This window comes from Megalops cyprinoides, chromosome 6 (genome assembly GCF_013368585.1).
Source record: "Megalops cyprinoides isolate fMegCyp1 chromosome 6, fMegCyp1.pri, whole genome shotgun sequence".
Taxonomy (NCBI): Eukaryota; Metazoa; Chordata; class Actinopteri; order Elopiformes; family Megalopidae; genus Megalops; species Megalops cyprinoides.
Genome location: NC_050588.1, coordinates 19,339,238 through 19,357,698, shown reverse-complemented (window position 1 = coordinate 19,357,698; position 18,461 = coordinate 19,339,238). Strand labels below are relative to the sequence as shown.

Genomic DNA, 18,461 nt, shown 5'->3' with positions numbered 1-18,461 from the left:
TGTGATGTAGTTTTGATTTCACGTAGGTCTGCAGTGTGAAAATGAAAATATGCTAAGTACTGAGGTCCTTTTGCGAGAGTGAGGACTCCTGGGATGCACAGTGATCGTTTGTCTTACTCATGGGTGGGGGCTGCTCCAGAGGTAGGCCAGTCCTCACCCTGGAGGGCCAGAGATGTCTCTGCTTTTTGCTCAACTTGGGAACTTAATTGGACATCCCATCAGGTAATTGGATTAATTATTCTACCAAATTAACACAGGTGATGTTACACTACAGATGCCCAGCGTTTCATCATTCAGAAAGATTATTCTGTGCCATAGATTGAGAGAGAAACTAAGGTGGGGTTGGGGGGGAGGTGTTGCCTTTCTGTGTGCCTTTCTACACGTTTTACTTAAACAATTAAAAACTAAAGGTACCCTATACACTGTTAAAACATGCTCCTGTAGGTATGCCAGTTAAATGTAGGATTTTTTTCCTCTGCTTGATTGGGGTAAGCTGTTGGACCCCTTTTTCCAACAGAGCACCTTTCAAATGTTGACTTTAAGCTAAACTATCGGTTTACCACGCAGCACTCCAAATTTGGTTTGGATTTGCACTGATTTGCACCGCAAGGCTTGGAGTGTTCCCCGTGAACAGAAAAGGGTCAGTATACAGTAAAGAGAATTTGAAGTCCATCATGATGGAATTAATGATCATGATATTAATGCTCATAATGTTTTATTCAATGCTATGCCACTTTACCTCAGGTTTGTATTTAGCACTTTCTGTAGAAAAGGAAGCTGAGAGGCAAGTCTAACGCCAGCAGATGGCACCACTGTATTACCGGTAAGAGTCCAAAAAAAGGGAAAAAGTTAGATGATGTACCGATGTTTTTGGCAAGCTCTTCCCGACATTTTTTTGTTTGTTTCCGGCCAAGCAGCAGTTTGTCGCATTTGTCTTTTAAGGTGATATCTGTCCTGCTCACCAATGTTTACCAGCACAGGTAGATAAGTGCGAAGACACTAGTGTGTGGCTTTTACCGGCTAAATACTATGAAGTTGTGCATGGTTCTTATGATTATGTGAACCCATGCCAGTGCTGGGACCCGTTTTGCTGTGTTAGTGCATGTTGTTATTTTGCAAAAGCTTTCAATAATTTAAACAATGGCAGGTGTGTGGTCTACACGCTGGGGAAAAAAACGAAGAACAAAACAGCTGCAAATTCTTGTTGTATTTCATTTATTCTGCAAAGATTCAGAGGTAAAATGACGATGAAGCAACAAAGCTGGGTATGAATAATTCTGGGAGAACGGTTTGTTTGATAATTGTCGTATACGGTCATAATAATCATAATTCTGCAAGTCCAGGAATATTTGCAAATTTCGCGAACCAAAAATAAATTGCTAACATTTTTGACGCTGACAAGCTATTGAAAATGCTTTATAAAAGGTCACTTCAACATATTTTTCACTCTGAACAATTTGTCAGTTTTCCACAAATTTCAGAAATGCATATTTGTTGGATTCCCATCGGTCGTTAGCTCTCAGTTTAGTGATTGTATTGTTGGCCTATTTGTCAGTTTTGGGGTAGCAAGATCGTAATTTCCTCTACTCCGTGCCTGCAGCAGGTTTTTACTCTACGGTCTCCACTGAGCGGACAAACATCTTTTACAATGTCCCTGTTATTTGAACACTGTTTAAAAGGTATGTTACATTTGTGATCAGATCATTAACTGGTTTTCATCTTCACAAGTCGGTGTGCGTGAGTGATTTGTGTAACGTTAGTGTTAGTCTGATAGTTGCTAAGTGCAAAATTATAGGCAGTGCCTTTTGCTGTAGTGATCTCCAAATTACTGATTTATGTCCCCTTACTTGATACAATTTGAGTGTTCCAGTACGTTGGGTATATTTCACACTTTTGAGAGACTTACAGTGAAAATTTTATACTGATGGAGTGATCCGCTAAATACTTACACAAATATATCTGGACTGACAGTAACCGATTACAGAAAAACAAAACCTAATAAAACCTAAAATTTAAAAATCCATGAAAACAGAAAAACAGAATTCAAGCCTGTGCTGATGTACTGGTTGCTAAAAAAGTAAGAAATACAACAAACAACATCCCCTTAATTCCATGACTATTGACCTTTTCCGCTGTGCAGTTCCTATCGCATACCCCTTAATTTCCCAATCCGAGTTCCTCATGCCATTCATCCTGGCGACTCCCAGATTGGTACATACGTGATTGGTCGATAACCATACAATTCCTGTGCGTGTTTCTCTCTGGTGTAGGGTGGCTTCTCCCATCCACGTGCCCCCAAGCGTCAGGCTGACCTGAAAAAAGGCCATCCCAAACGCTGACAGAGCAAGGCTCTGTCTGTACTTTTTGTGTATTTTTTTTTATATATATATATATAAAGACAGAGGATGACGGAAGGTGGGGGGTTGGGATTTAAGTCCATCTCCATCAATCCTGTCACATCCACATCTGCTGTCATGTTGATCACACCCTGCGACGCCTGTCAGGAAAGCCAGCCGCCCTCGTTTCCCCTTGACCAGCGTCACCTGGCCGCCATCAGTCTCCTCCTGAAACACACACATTAAAGGTGATTAACACAGGAATTTTTTGCAGCTCTCAGTAATAATAATAAAAAAACACATGTTAAGAGTGTTAAGAAGAAGGTAATCAAGGAAAGGAAACCAGTTTCCCTCATACTTGTTAGGTGAATACTGTTAATTGCAAATATATTCATAACTTCACTACACATACTCAGGACATGTGGCCATCTGTGGTCCAGAATGCCCCAGGCTCAAAACAGTAATAAAAGAGGAGCTCCACACACAGAAGTTTGCTTGTCTGGACTTGTCTGCATCTTGTGGCTTTCCATCCACATGTCCATCCTTAATATCCCACACATACACTGGTGAAATCCTGAAATCTAACCAGTCAGCAACATCCTGCTTCCCCACCAGAAAGAAACTATACAAACTACGAAGTCACACACAGGCTGAAATAAGAGCACAACCTACTTTGCTCGAAAATATAGTATAGTACAGTTTTAGTTTTAGTGTAGTGTAATATTTTACTTTTTTGTGTATTGTTTTTTAGGAGTGCAGCTCCATGCTAGAAACTTAACGGTGTTACTTAAAATAGAAGCACTAATTGTCAATTCCTTTCTCATTAACTTCTATACATGTGGTAATGTATTTTAGTTAAGTAGCTAGGCTTACATAACTTTGTAAACATTATAGCACCACTGCACTGATAAGGGCGACATGCCTCTACATTTAAATCCTCTAACCTCATTTTTAATATAAGAAGCCTGCAGGGATCCAAGTGTGGATCTTTTATCTTGAATTTCTGATCAACATAAACACCTCTGTTTTTAACCCACAGGTGTTAAAAAAAAGAGAATGACTTACTGTTATAAATAAATACAGATTCTGGTCTTTCAAGCCTCTGTCAAAAAATGCTTTCAGAGTACCAACGCGTATGCGTATCCTCTTGTAAAATCTGTGAATTTTTTTGTGTTGAAATGCTGGACAAAGATTTTCTTTGACATATGAAACATTATAAAACCCTGATGAGAGCACTGATAACCACAGTAATTTTCCCCTTCTCTCTAGCTCTAAATGTAACACAGGGCAACAATGTATGCCGGCATTCATTCCAAATATTTCCTCATGGGCTCAACTGAGTCTATTTATCCAACCAGAGGGAGGGTATTAAAGGACACATCTGCAGTGCTGTTTGCTTGCACTCAACAGTATGTGGAGGAAAATGTTGGAAAGGCACCCAAAAAATACAAGACAGCTCTCCGCCATCCAAGTTTGAGACCTCTGGTCTCAATTACGAGTTCCTTTTTCTGTTTTAATCCTGCAAAAGCTGTATTTCGGATGAAGTGCAACATCCTAAGAATTCAGCACAATGTCAGCAAATGAAGAGATGAACAGTACAGGATTCTGGGCCATCTAGCCAAACCTGAGGAACCATCCAATGAGGACCCACCTGAACTGGGCTTCACTGCCTGGGCGCTGGTGACCTGATTAGGCTCCTCTCGTGTCCCCACGCTGTTCTCATTCTGCTTGGGCTGCGTTTCCTTTGTCACACCTTGGTCCTGCCAAGCAGGCGCCAGGTCCACGTGGCCTGCCTCCTCTGTCACTCTGCCCTCCAGCGGCTGGGGCGCCTGCGTCCCGAATCCCCGGTGGACGTGCTCCTCGCTCTGCCTGCCAGACTCCCCGCGCCCCTCGCTGTGCTCCTCCCCCGGCTTTCCTTGGCCGGTCGGGTGGTCCTTCAATACTGTAGTGTCTTCCTTCGCCGCTGCGTCCTCCTCGGCTGCGGCACGCTGGTAGCTCTCCAGCCACTTAAGCTGACCGTTCTTGTACACGTAGCGGCTGTCCCCGAACCAGCGCACCACCTCAGGCCGCGGCAGCCCCGTCTTGGTGATCAGCTCGTCGTACTGGAGGCTGCTGGGCCAGTGGGTGCGAGCAAACACCTGCCTTAGCAGGTGCAGCTGCTCGGCTGTCTTCTTGCCACGGCCAGAGGTGAAGAGCGGAGGCGATTTAGGGCTGTCGGATTCGCGCTCACGTTCGGGCTGGCTGCCGTCAGCATCGGGCTTGCCCTCCGTCTTGGTCACCTTGAGCATCTTTAGGTTTATCTTGATGGGGTTGACCTTGGGCCCTGAGCCGCCGAGGGCATCGTCCTTGCCCTTTTCTTCTTTGCCGTGCTGCTGCGTCGACGTCCCTTGCAACGGGTCCTCCGCGTCGAGCTTCCGTTCTTCACCGGCAAGGCTCCTGTCCCTGCTTTCGTCAGCCTCCTCGTCCTCCATCTCTTCCTCTTCCTCCTGCTCATCGTCCTCCCCTTTCCTCTTGGGCACCGACCTCTTCCGCCGGTCTGCAAACCAGCCATCGATCTCTCGCCGGGTCATCTTGGTCTCCGCCCGCAGCCTGTCCACCTCCTCCGTGGAGGGCAGCGGGTCCAGGGCAAAGCTGGCCTCCAGGGCGCGCACCTGCTGGGGGTCCCGCTCCTTGTAGCGGATGGCAGTGAAATCTGGGGCCTGGGCTTGGGGGGCTCGCCTCGACGCTGTGGGCGGGCTTCGTGAGGACTGCTGGGGTTTGGGGCTCCCCGTTGGGGAGGGGCTGTCGGTGAGGTCGAGGAGGGAGCTCCCCCCAAACAGCACCCCTCCGCCGGGGCGTGAACCCTTCAGGTTACGGTTGTGGTAGCGGCGGTCGCTGAACCACTTGCGCACCTCCCGGACTGTCAGGCCCGTGATCTTGGTGAGCCGCTCCACCTCCTCTTGTCCCGGAAACTCGCAGCGGACGAAGCTCTGCTTGAGGGCGCCCAGCTGCTCCTGCGACTTCTTGCTCTTGTAAAAACTGGGGTCCAGGAAGCTGCTGGGGAGAGTGCGGGAGCTGTGGGCGACCTTGGGGGCGGGCAGCGCCACCGCCTCCGCTGCCTTGCTTCCACCGTCGCCATTGGTTTTGCTGGTGCTGCTGGTGCTGCTATTGCCATTGTTGGCACCGTTACTGCGAATGCTGGTGTGGCTGCTGGTGCTACTAGTGCTGCTGCTGCTGCTGCTGCTGCTGGTGATGCGACTGCTGCTGCCCACGGCTCCCACGACCATGCTGACCCCCTTGTCAGCAACAAGCGCAGCTGCTGGCTTGGCTTGCATCTGTGGCCTGGCCTGGGGCTTGGGGGTCACGGCCAGGGTCACGGGCGTGCTGCCAACTTGGATCCCGTTGGCAATCACCGGCTGGGTGACGATCACCCCTCCCTGCCCCATCAGGCTGCCCTGCAGGATGTGGGGGATGCCGTTGGAGCCCAGAGGGGTGGGCAGGACAGTGATGGTGTGCTGGGCGGGGTTGTGCTGGGCGTGGCGTGACTGCTGGTGCTGGCTCTGCTGCGGTGGGGTGGAGGACGGCGCCTGGATGATGGTGTTGAACATCTTCCGCCGCGAATCCTCAATCTCCTCCGGCGACCAGCTGATCCCTTGCTTGAGCCGCTGCGCGGTGAACCAGATCTTGATCTGCTCTTCGGGGTACTTAGTCACCACAGTCAGGTAGCATAGTTCCGCCTTCGTCGGGTAGGGGAACTTGCTGAAGGAGGTCTTGAGGAAGCTGCTGGAGTCCATGGCGGCGTTGTAGGTGGGGATGCTGCTCAGCGGGATCATCACCTTGGGCAGGTTCCTGGAGCTGGTGGTGGAGGAGGAGGAGGAGGAAGAGGAGACCGTGATAGGGGCGGACTGCTGGTGAGGGGTGCGGTTCTGCACCATTGTCACCACCTGGCTGATGGCTGTTTTAAGCACGGGAAGGGTGCCTGAGCCGTTCACAATCTGTATAGCAGAAGGAATCGGGACCTTAGCCGCTGCTCCGTTGTGAACGACAGCAGAAGTGGGCATGGCGGCTGGGGCGTCTTTCTTCTCTCCCTCCTTTTGACCGAAGGAGTCTGGGTTCAAAGGCTCCTCCCCTGTGGGGTGCGACACCACAATCCTCTTGTGCTCAGACTTGCCCTTTCCCAGCATCTTCATGATAGGCGTCTTGGTGATGGAGATCTCGGATTCCTTCGAGCCCTCGCCTCCAACCAAGCTCTGCTCCACCGTCGTCCTCCTGTCTCTCTTTCTCACCTGCAGGGCAGTGTGCACCGGGCTGCCCGCCAGGCCCACGTTAGGGTGCGCCCGCGCATTGTGCAGGGCCAGGCCTTCGAACTTCTCGGTGGAGACCCCGCAGTCCACGCAGTAGAAGCTGGGGTCGGCCCGAAAATCCGGGTGACCGCTGTAGACGTGATCCAGGAACAGGTTGAGATCTTGGGACTCGAAATGGCAGGGCCGACAGCTGTAAGAGTCCCCTGCCTGCTGCACATCACCCCCCTCAGGCCAGGAGGACTGACTTACATCCTTGGAGCCCTGTGCCCTCACGGCCTGCTCCTCCTCCTCCTCTTTGCGGATGAAAGTCTCCTTGGCAGGAGGCGGTAGACGGTCGGGAAGGCTGGCTTCCTGCTCCTCTGCCATGTGGATGATTTTGGGTGGGATCATGCAGGGGACGGTGGATTTCCTCTTGCTGGCCATGGCGGTGGGATGCCTGGGGGGGCGTGTGGTGCTGACTGGCTGAAATGCTGGAGGCGTCCGGTGAAAAATGCTGGGGTTCACAGGTGAAGAGGGGGGTGACGTCAACTCATGCTCCTCCCTGGCTTTTGGGACCTCCCCTGCTGTGCAGATTATATTTTTAGCAGCTGACTGGAAACCTGCAGGTGAGATATAAAAAATCTCAATGAGGCAGCATTCTTGATATTACAATAGGCCTTTATCTGGGGTGACTTACTTTCTTAACCATCAATACAATTCCCTGTTAGAACTGAACCTGCAACATCCTAGTCAAAAAGCCAGTTCCTGTGCCACTATGCCACACTGTTGCCCCGAAATAAATATATTTTTAATGGCAGTTGACACAAAACACAAGAAACACTGAATCTTAAATTATTGTGTGCAAACCTGGATTTTACTTGGATACATACCCCTACATCTAGGAAGCACAGGTGACTGAACATGACTCATATCAGGCTAAATTGAATGACAGCCTTGGGATAATGCCACGCTTGTTGCTGACAGCTGCATTATTGTGCTATCTGTTTACATTTTGGTGTAAACAACTTTGGAGCCATTATGCTCCCTGGTGTCTGTAATGTGTTTTCCTCAGGGTTGCTGACACTTGCCTGTGTGTTGCTGTGTCGTGTGGCAACTTGTCATGTGAGAGGGGAAGTTTGCCAACAAGTACTGGAACAGTGTACAACTTCCGTGTGTTTTTCTTTCACAAACGTATGTGCGCACACACACACACACACACCTCCAGCTTATTCATATCCCAGCATGCACCACTCCATCACCCCCTCTCTATCGTGCACACACTGACACACATAGACCCACACACACACACACACACACACACACACACACACACACTGACAGCACCACCGGCTGTTTGAGGCTTTTCCAGGACAAGGTTCATTTATGGTTCACATTTTTCCACTTGTTTTGTTTAACAATTATGTAAACCTCACATAATGATTGTTACTCTGGGCGCGCTACCATATGTAGCGCAGTCGTGAGAGAAGAAATTGAAAAGGAAGACAGCTTTTTTTCCTCACTTGGTTCAAATGCCAAGATGTGTCAGTGAGGGAGGCAGAGTGCATCGGGTTTGAGTCAGTTCCCCCTGGAAGCGCTGCCCGTTTGCATCAGCACACTGCACTCTGGGGGGTTGCTGAAGAACCATCCAGAACTTTTCGCTCAGGGGGCAGTGCAGAAATACCTCTCCCTGCCAAATTTAGCAGAGTTATGCCAACCAATCAAACAGAGTGAGATTCAAATAGAAGGAGCTGTGTGAGGTTTTTTTTTTTTTTTTTTATTTATGTGCGCCATGCACCTTTACCGATTGTTGAATCAACTGGATGGCTCATCGCATTGTGTGAGCCTGACATAACCAGCTGATCCACATGCCATCAGGATCAGTGAATTCTGTGACCCTTTAATTCATATGAATTTAGAGGAGGTTCACTGCAGGCAATGTGGCAAAGTGATACAACTCAGAACCTTTGTTTCCTTAACATGTGAGGGTCAAGTTTTGTTTTTACAGTCTTAGCATTTACCCGGCGCTGTCTGTTTAAAGTTATAAAACATTTCTAAAAGACAGCCCACTGCCACAGTTCAGTCCTTGTATGTAGCATAACCACTCTGTACTCCCCTTAGCACTTCATTCTGGTGAAAGGACTGACTGAGAAGATTTTAAATGTCCCCATGCTCTCCTTGTGCGACCTTTTTGTTTGTACCCTTCCACCTGACCAACCATTGCCTCTCCTAGGTCTCGGCCCACCGCTGGGCCTTGGCAAGCACCAAGTCAAAGAGAGACATTACATTGTTCATTTCCACAGCAGACAACCTCATCCGGGGTGATTTGTATAGTTTTACATATTGCGCATTTATACAGTTGCACATTTCCAGAGGAATTTGAAGTATCCTTGCTCAAGAGTACAACAGCAGAGCAAAGACAGGTCCAACAGCACGTCAGGCCTTCTGGTAACTGGCCTAATTCCAGGGGGACTACGCCGTCCTGCATATACAGTTTGGACATATACACTTAAAAGTGCGAAGGAGGCACTTATACCCAATGGGCGGGGCTTCTGCGCTCACTGCCACCCCCGATCCTTAAATAAAAGATTAAACTGCTCCAGAAAAATAATAAAAAAAACTCCAGCGGGGACACGGCGTACCCCCCTCCCAGACGCGTCGCTCCGTCTCTCGGCACTGCCGTGGCACTGCCTCCCTGCCCAAAAATCTAGGTCACCGCCATCTTACTCTCTAATCCTGGTTCGCTGCATCCAGGCGCGCGCGGTACACGCCGCCTGCGGAGGGGTCACGGGGCGGCCACGTCTGGGCACAGAACACCCTGAGAGGGGCAGAGACGTGGAGGGGGTGGGGCGCTCCATACGGTGCCCTGACGCACGCATGCACGCCTCCTGAGCGTGTGCTGCAGCATTCGGGTTCGTCCATGTCAGAGCCGTTTTACCTTCCATATCTTTGACATTATTAAGGGAAGTAAGTGTGGTGCAGGTGGACAGAACACTGGGCTCTGGACCTGACGGTCAACCACTCAGATCCCTGGACCTATAGTTCAAGGTCCCTTACTCCTAAACAAAAAAAAAACCCCAACCATGCACATGAAATTGTGACTGTACTCATGTTAAACTGCTCTGGGGTGCTTGATAAACAAATCCTACCAACAAAAAGCAAATGTGTGCCTACACATACATTTAAGGCCTTATCCACACCTGACTGGCTTGCAGAGTCAGACGTTACGCCAGATTTTGCAGCAAGAATCTAACGTTCAAGCATACCTTCCTGGATAAGCTGTCAGTTTGTTGTTATTTGGGATGTTTTAGGATGTCACCTCATCCAGCATATCCACTTTAACAGCACTGCTATGCTTTAAAGTATGCAGACAGTGGCCACCTCATGAGTGTGTTCATGCTCCTGCAAAGACCTCATACCATTAGGCATGGCTTACAGTGACTATGAAGATAATAACAGTATTAATGTCCTCCTTCCTTCACTCATTTCTGTGAGATGGAAAAGTAAAAGGGAAAAAAATGAAGAGAGAGAATTTCACAAACCTGTAGAACACTCAGATAAAAGGACAGGGTCACGTTTAGCATATACTTGCGCAGCCTTGTTATTTGGGTATGTAGTGCTATGACAGCTGAACAGCAGAAACAAAAGAGAGTGCTAATAAGATGTCCCTGTCTGTACATCTCCTTTTTGCATACCAACTTTCGAATGTGCTGGGAAGTGGAACGAGGTCACGTAGCAAAAAGAGTGCTTTATCTGGTTAAACATGAGACGGCGGTGCTCCAACGGAGGCGTCCTGAAAGAAGCCGTCTCAATAAGACCTCATATTTCGGCCCAAAGTCTGAACAAAAGGTCTCTCCTGTCATTGGCGGCGAGTGGCAATACTGACCTGCCTGTTCCAGCTGAACTAAAACCCTCGTCGGCACTCACTGGCAAGCTGAGCTGTAGCTGAGAAGGAACCAGGCAATGCAAATCTTTCAAACCAACTGCCTATTCAACTGACAGCCAACACTGCACTCCATTTCAACCTCCATATTTCTCCACTGTTGCAGATGGATTGCATACACAGTACTGAAATTTCCTTTTTTGGCAGAACATATATATGTGCATTTTGAGTAACATGATATTCAAACATTCAATGAGTTCCAAAACTGAATATTAAAATTATCTAGCCCTATATTTTTCCCTAAAGCTGTGCATGAAACTCGAGTGACTCATAGTAAATTCATTTGTATTCACTCACACTTTCAAGAGGGACAATGAATAATAGCGATAAATTCTTATTTCATGCTCTGGCCTTCATAATATGAATACTGAGCCATGTAGCAGAGAGAACAGTCGTAGTGGAATATTGAAATAATCAAATATTCAGTGGTCTCATCCTAAATTAATAAATAATGACAAAATAAATGAAACATATTGCTCATTCACTGCTGATTAGAACATACACCTGCTTGTAACTGGTACGGCTAATTGCATCAGGCAACTGCTGGGAAAATTCTGCCAAAGCCTGTCCCAAGAGAGAAGCTTCAGTGATAGTGCATCCTGTAACGTGGGGGTGGGTGGCTAACTCACACAGGCCTCCTACATTCTTGCGTTTTTATCAAATTGCATACGGCTTCAATCACCCCATTGCTGATTAAAACAGTATTGTGCAAACTTCAGTGTCCAAGATGGCTTAAGTTACCCCTGCGCAGGGTGAGTATCCAACACGGTTATTAATATGGCCACATTTCTTGACCTGGCCTAGTTGTGAGTGTATACAGGTATACGGGCTGCTGAAACAGCTGAAGATGTGAACGTGACGTGAAGATGCGTGTGGACATCATGTAAAATAAAGGTGACAACTTCAATTAATTATAGCCTGTAAACTGGTTATTGCAAGAGGTACTGAAACAGCAGGATTGTAACATATATTTATTATCATAATATAAAGCAAAATAACTTGTATATATATGCCAAAGGAATATCAGTATGTCGAACGGATTCATTTAATCTTCTGTGATGTTGTGACTGTCACTGTCTTACTGCTCTCACATCTGACTAGAAGTGGTTTGGGACATAATGTGCAAACGATGTTACTTGTGAAAAGTACATAGTGCATGAATGATGAAATGTTTTTAAATAATGTCATGTCGAGGTGACACAGAATTTGCAAGGTGCAAAACTATGGAATGTTACCATGAATGTAAGATGACCAAGGCATTCATTGCCCAAAATATTGCTGTCATAGAGCACCCACAAATGCAGCACATAAAAGGGTGCTTCTTCCGTGATTTTACCACTGATGTAACGATGAATGATGTAGGGAGAACGTGATGTCGTGTTGGTGAATGAGATCAAAAGGAAAATGTTGGGAAAATGGGGGAAAAGGAGAAAGTACAAATAAAGACTTTGAGAGGAGAATATCTGAAGTCTTCAGATTCCCTGGGCTGATGTCCCTTTGGGACAATTCCCTACAGGCTGATGTTTGAAACAACAGGGAACACAGTGACGTAATGGCATTGCTTCAACTGACTGCGGTCTTGCGTCGTGCCCGAAAGTCCTGGCTGTCTGGTACATCGTTCTCCCACACTACGTCATTCTCCAACATGACACATTGGCACATTACATCATTCTCACATTACACCTGTAATCTTTTTGCTGTTTCTAGAGATGTGCACCCATCTGTGAATCAATGCCTTGGTGGCCACGTACATACTCACAGCATTAATTTGAGTGGCATTAACAATGTGTCAGGTCCCAATGAGGGCTAAAAACATGTTCAAGACCTCTATCAGTGCATAAGAACTTGAAGTCTGCACAATGATGAAGTGTAAACCTGTGACTGATACCGTGGGAAAATTGAAATTGAGTGTTCTACGCCTAGATGGCCTAAAATCGCAAATAATCCCTTACGATTAACTGCATGGGATGCATAACCTGAACAAAGCTTGCAATAAAAGCTTAGCTTTGTGCATGAAATACTGTCATCTGAATAAACTTCACTGAATGCTGAAGAAAAAAAAATCCTGCTAGGTTGAATTATTTATCTCACGGAGTGGTGTAAATTGTTTCCGTGGAAACTGGATGACTCCAAGATGAAGCAGGCACCTCTCTCTTTAATTGAACCAAGCTTATTAAAAGTGAGTACTCTCAAAATTCCAATTAGCTTTCAGTGGTTGGGGGAGAAAAAAAATCCAGATTGTAGTTAAATAAATAAATCAATCACTCTGCAGTCTGGCATTTGGATGTGTCAAACATGCTGGTTAACAATGATTGAGGTTGGTTTTTGGGCTGTGTTCTAGGAGTTACAAAGTCTGAATCCTATTTATCATGCTATGCTTCAATTTAGGTGATTTACAGATTCACAAAAAGGAGGTTTATAGAAGAAGAGAGTACAAAATCTAAACTCTTTTATTCACGGTCATCTCACTCAGCCAGTATATGTGAACTACCCTCCAATTGGTGGTGGTGGTGGTTTAAGGCTGGGTATGGTTTTCTCAAAATGGGTATACCTCAAGCAGTCCTATACAAATCACTGCTCCGGGAGCCTTTTATACAGTGTATGCTGTAAACCTGGTGACACAATAATATAAATGTAAACAGACACAAGACAGTGACTGACAGTTAAGAATAAGTCTGAGGTCTCAGGATGTCTCAGATGGTACATATTAAACTGTATGTGAGCTTCACTGTGTGTGAAGCAGCAATTCTCACGTACTGGCTATGTTGGGGTGAGATGAATATAGATGAAAGGGTTTAGGTTTCATGCTCTTGCCTTCTATAAACTGCCCTGGTAATATGGAGCAGAGGGACCTGCCCTGAAGCCAGACCTTACTGCTGCCCCCTGCAGCCACTCTGATGACGTGGCCAACCCAAGGGAATTGTGGGATAGCATGCACACACACAAAAACACACACACACACGCGCACGCACGCACGCACACATGCACGCACGCGCACACACGCAATTATATATAAAACACACAAATGTGCTTATATGATCCACACACACACACACACACACACTCCTGCTGTCCTCTGTCCTCTACTCTTCCTCTGCACATAAGCATTCTCAGACACCTTGACTTTGTCACTGCTAAGGTTGTCACGGTCCACTTTGGGCAAAGTTCATGATTTGCTTCTCACTTCAGTTTTTAGGTCACAGATTAGTACATCCATTGGTTCACTAAGTTACATGAAACAAGCAGATGACTGAATTCTTGCATTATTTTGAAAACCACTGATACTTGGCATCTGCATGGTTTCAAAGCTAGAAATAAACCTTACCTGACAGAAAAAAGAACTCAAATATATTTCATAATCTATTCTAGCATACTAATGAACACAAATAGCTTTTATCCATGGTACATAACAGGTCTGCCAAATTACCAAATCAAGAATCATTAAGCTTAGTGCTTGGTTACAAATACATACATCAGTTCTTGTATTACACACATTATCACAGTCCTTGCATGCCACACATTCAAACACACACACACACACACACACACACACACACACACATACACATACACACATTCAAACTCTCTCTCTCTCTCACACACACACACACTTTCTCTGGCTGGAAATGTACTCTGTATTAGCTACCTTCCATGTTTCTGAATATAAAAGAAATAGCAGACAAGGACATGCACAGACAAATGCAGGGATTTACAATGAACTCTTACAGAGGATTTAATAACATGCAGAGAAAAAAAGCAAACAAACCAACAGAACAAACCCTGGTGCAGTAAAGTGATGTCTGTCAGATGTGTCCATTAAATAGATTAAAGTCATGTGGATCAGCTCTACACCCAAATATAAGGCTGGGATGGGGTTTTTTCCACCCTAGCAGACATTCTGTGCTGTTACTGCCTTTAATGAGGACTCTGTGTGCTGGTTTTGCATCGACAAGGGAGAGCAGATGAGAGGCAAGTTCATAGCCCTGACAGTTTAAATATTTTGTATGCCTGTCTACCTCTACATCTGTGTGAGTGTGAGAGAGAGAGAGTGTGTGTGTGTGTGTGTGTGTTCCCCTGGCATTTCTGTCCAAAAAGTTTACCTTCATTAAAAATGTGACTCATTAGCAGAGTGCTTACACAGCAGGCCTTTGAAGTAAAGCAGCTCTCATCCTGACCCAGAGCCCTGTCCCTGAGTGGCAGTCAGCTCAGCCGCATACCTATGTACACACTCATATATATGTATATGCATGTGTGTTGATGTATACATGGATACAATCATCCTGGCTGCAGCCTCTTGGAGGACAGGAGTCCTATCCTCTTGCTAAGAGACAGGTCAGCAGTGACAATTGTGTGCTAGTGTCCCCATGGCAACAGTGTTCTCTGTTGGCCAACCACACAAGGTGGTCACCCCTGCGCCCTGCACCAAGTTCCTGGCCCTCCCTGTACAGGTTGTTTTTCCACAGTCTGCCATGACTGATGACCCTCATGTTTCCCTGTCTGGCTGGTTCTTCATACCCCTTTCCCATAGTACAGATGTAACCAGGCTGGTTCATTGTATTCCTTCCCCCTTATAATGAGCCAGACTGGCTCTAGTTCTACAGTGGAAAAGGGGTACAATGAGCTAGTTCCAGCTCTGCAGTGGGAAAGACGTAATGCTAAATAAGTACACTTAATTATGGTGGAAAATTCCCATTTCCTTTCCTCTCTCTGTCTGGTCGAGGTGCCACCTTCCATCACACGATTTCTATTTCAGTGAAACAAGACTTGCAAGCAAGTGGGACTGTAGGAAGTGTGAACAAATCATAAGCTTTAGACCATGTAGCCACCAGGACTGACCAATTCAGGCAGGCCATCGCCAGTGCCTCCTTTCCCTGCATCCTGCTCTTCCTTTCACATCTTTAAGAATGCACCTTGCAGCTTCGCCTTGAGGTTTTACTGAGCTCGTCAGAATATTTATGACTGAGCCCTTCATCTTCCTCTTCTTCACATGAAAATGAAAGCCATGTCTGCCTGTACCACATCTGATGAGCTACATCTGATGTTTGCCTGTGCCACATCTGGTCTATAGTACCAGGGCAAGGGGCTCCCTGCCACAGACTCCCCTCTTCTACTTCAGTGAAGGGTTTTACACTGAAATTACAATTGGGGAATCCCTAAGAAGAGCACTGATTGCTTTGGTTGTAGGTTATCACATTTCAATTACAGAGGATACAAAAGAGTTAGCTAAAACTGTACCGATTCAATTCTGTTTCACACATACACTCTTTTTAGTGTTTATTCTCTTAGGTCAATGCTCATTTTCATAGAAATTATCATGGATACTGTTATTTAGTACTGTTGGGCAACAAATCTGGTTGGCATTAAATGACTGGGTCTCTCTAAAATTCTGGAATGTTATTGTCTCTGCATCAGCTCAGAATAAAGTCTTCTTACTGAGCAATACTACACCAAATTAAAGACATCTAACCTCATGGCAAGCCAGTGGTGACTTCAAAAGTAAGGCCTACAGCTTCAAGACCAGAACAATGATGTTTGGGGACTTTAGAACAGCATATAGCCCGACTTTCAAACTATGATGTGTTCTGGAAAGGCAAAATGCCCTCCAAGTCCCTTGTCCTCTTGGGTTTGTTTCAGTGTACACAAACACACTTTGTTATGGCCACAAACTACACTGCGCATCACTCCCATTTTCAGGGGATCTAGATGAAAGGCAGCTAGCTTGGCCTCATTCCTGCAGTTGGAAAGAGGTGAGGGGAGGAACATTCTTTTGAAATCCACCATGGGAAATGATGTTCAAAGCCCAGAGGCTCTGACAGAGGAACTTGGCTGTCCTTGTTTTGTCTACCTTTATTTATTTATTAATTTATTTATTTACTCAAACATATGTACTTCAGATAAAGTCACGATCAAGTCGTCTGAGATCAGGCGCGTGCTGAGGGCAGGGGTGGGCAGCGGCAACACATCATAATAATCCCTCTGTGAGAAACCAGGTGAGGCATAACTACATCCATGCATATTACATACTAACCTTAAGCTACCTTTACACCAAACAGAACTGAGAGTTGCTATAGATGTTTTTCTTTTAATTACAAAGCTGCACGGTCTTGGAGAAACGCGTGGGTACGAGGTGTACCTCTTCTTGCAAAATTAGCATATTGTGATTCATCGAGTCCGCTAGGGCGCTAAGCATTCATACCATCACCACATGAAGCCAGTTACAGAACTAAATAACCAATAACCTAAAATATATTGTTTTCAAAGACTATTGGATATATTTAAGCAGATAAAGCTCAACAGAACACCGTGTTTAGTGCATGGCTGGAAATAAGATATCCACCCACTTCGGAGAAGCATTCTCATGAATCTTACAACGGTTTCCCGGAACACAAAATCAAATCAAGCTCACCAGATGTTATAGCTATGTACCCTAAACTACAGCTGAGATGATTTTGGTCCAGTTTTCTTTAAAATACCGATCGCAATTACTGAAGGAAAAAAAAAACAGATCTCTTGTAAAGTAAAATAATACAAGCTTGTGGTTTGAAATATAAATGCTCACAGATACTGGCGTGATGGCAAAGGCATTATATTGAACGAAGGTTACAACATCAAAAGTAAAGGGGTCACACCGCACAAATAATAAATGAAATAGAAAGTGAACTACTGGTGGATTTATAGATACTGGCGGGATAGCTGGTTCGGCAATCTGTGTTTTGCCACTAATCATAAAAAGCACATTAACAAAACGTTTCCGAATCATGAAATCATTGATATGGAGAGATCAATCATTCCTATTCAACTTCTGGGATTCAGAGTAGCTCGAGGGCCGCCAGTGACGTTCAAAAAAGAGATTCTGCAACCACTGAAACAGCACGAGGTGGTGCGCGACAAAGCAAATAGAACCTTGAGTAAATTCGTGAAACTGTAACAAAACTGGCGCGTTAACCCTTTCGGTACAGATTCCGTAAGCTAGCCTCTTGAGGACTTGGTAGCTACAATCTTCATAGTACCGTGATATATCTACATAAAGAAAAAGGACTACCCGCCTCCCCCCCAAAATTTTTACTCGGCGCCCCCCACCTACTGTCGCCATTTTATACATTGGCGACTTCATGTAAACTGCCCTGTCTGTCTGCTACGTCGCATAGGTAAATAGGATAGGGCTGCTAGCTAGCCAAGAAGCTAACGCAACTTTGAGAAGGCACACGCTCCCTACATAATGTGAGGAAAGGCAATCAACAACTTTAAGTACCCTTACCTTATAGATGATCTGTGACCGAAAAATGTAAATCATCCACAATAAATACGCAAATAAATAACATCAGAAAGCAACTCCAATCGGTGCCTGTTGCGGCCGGGGGGTGGAACCTATTTCCTCGACTGCGCCGGGTATACTGGTATAAACTCGACAGTGACCACAGCCAGTACAATGGCCCCTTTGGTCTTGTTTATGTCGAGTCGACATGACCAGCCGAACGAGAAAGGAAAAGCTATACGGCGTGCGTATCCCGGGACACGTGATCCAAAGCGTCACAGACAGCGGAACCCTGCGTGGGTTTGGGACGTGTTACAGCACTCCTACCACAACAGTAGCAGTTGTAGTTAATCTCTGTCTTGAGTTTATATTGATCACCAATACTGATTGACACTCCGTTTGAGCAGCAATCAATCTGTCATAGACTGCTTCAATCAACCAATATTCACTTTAGGCTGTTGTCTTAGTGTGACAGATTTAGGTAGAGCCACTCATAATAGTGGCTATAGTGTGATCTCTCAAAAACACATCTTAGAGGTACATAGTTTGATGTCAACAGGAGAGGACTGTGTAAATATGTACGGCAACATAAGCCACCCTATCGCCTGTTACCTTCGTTGTAATTAAATGATAGCCAATTGTTAATATTTATTTGTGTTGCCGTTCAC

General features: G+C 45.9%; 1 protein-coding gene across 1 annotated transcript; it reads right to left on the bottom strand.

The window, feature by feature from the left end:
- Positions 1-1,266: 1,266 nt before the first annotated feature.
- si:ch211-232b12.5 (zinc fingers and homeoboxes protein 3) lies at positions 1,267-18,056 on the bottom strand. The gene is made up of 3 exons (XM_036531170.1): positions 17,797-18,056; positions 3,988-7,218; positions 1,267-2,564 (listed from the first exon to the last, which is right to left on the bottom strand). Exons 2-3 carry the CDS (start codon positions 7,040-7,042, stop codon positions 2,554-2,556), a joined length of 3,066 nt encoding a protein of 1,021 aa, XP_036387063.1. The 5' UTR covers positions 7,043-7,218; positions 17,797-18,056; the 3' UTR covers positions 1,267-2,553.
- Between the last annotated feature and the right edge of the window lie 405 nt (positions 18,057-18,461).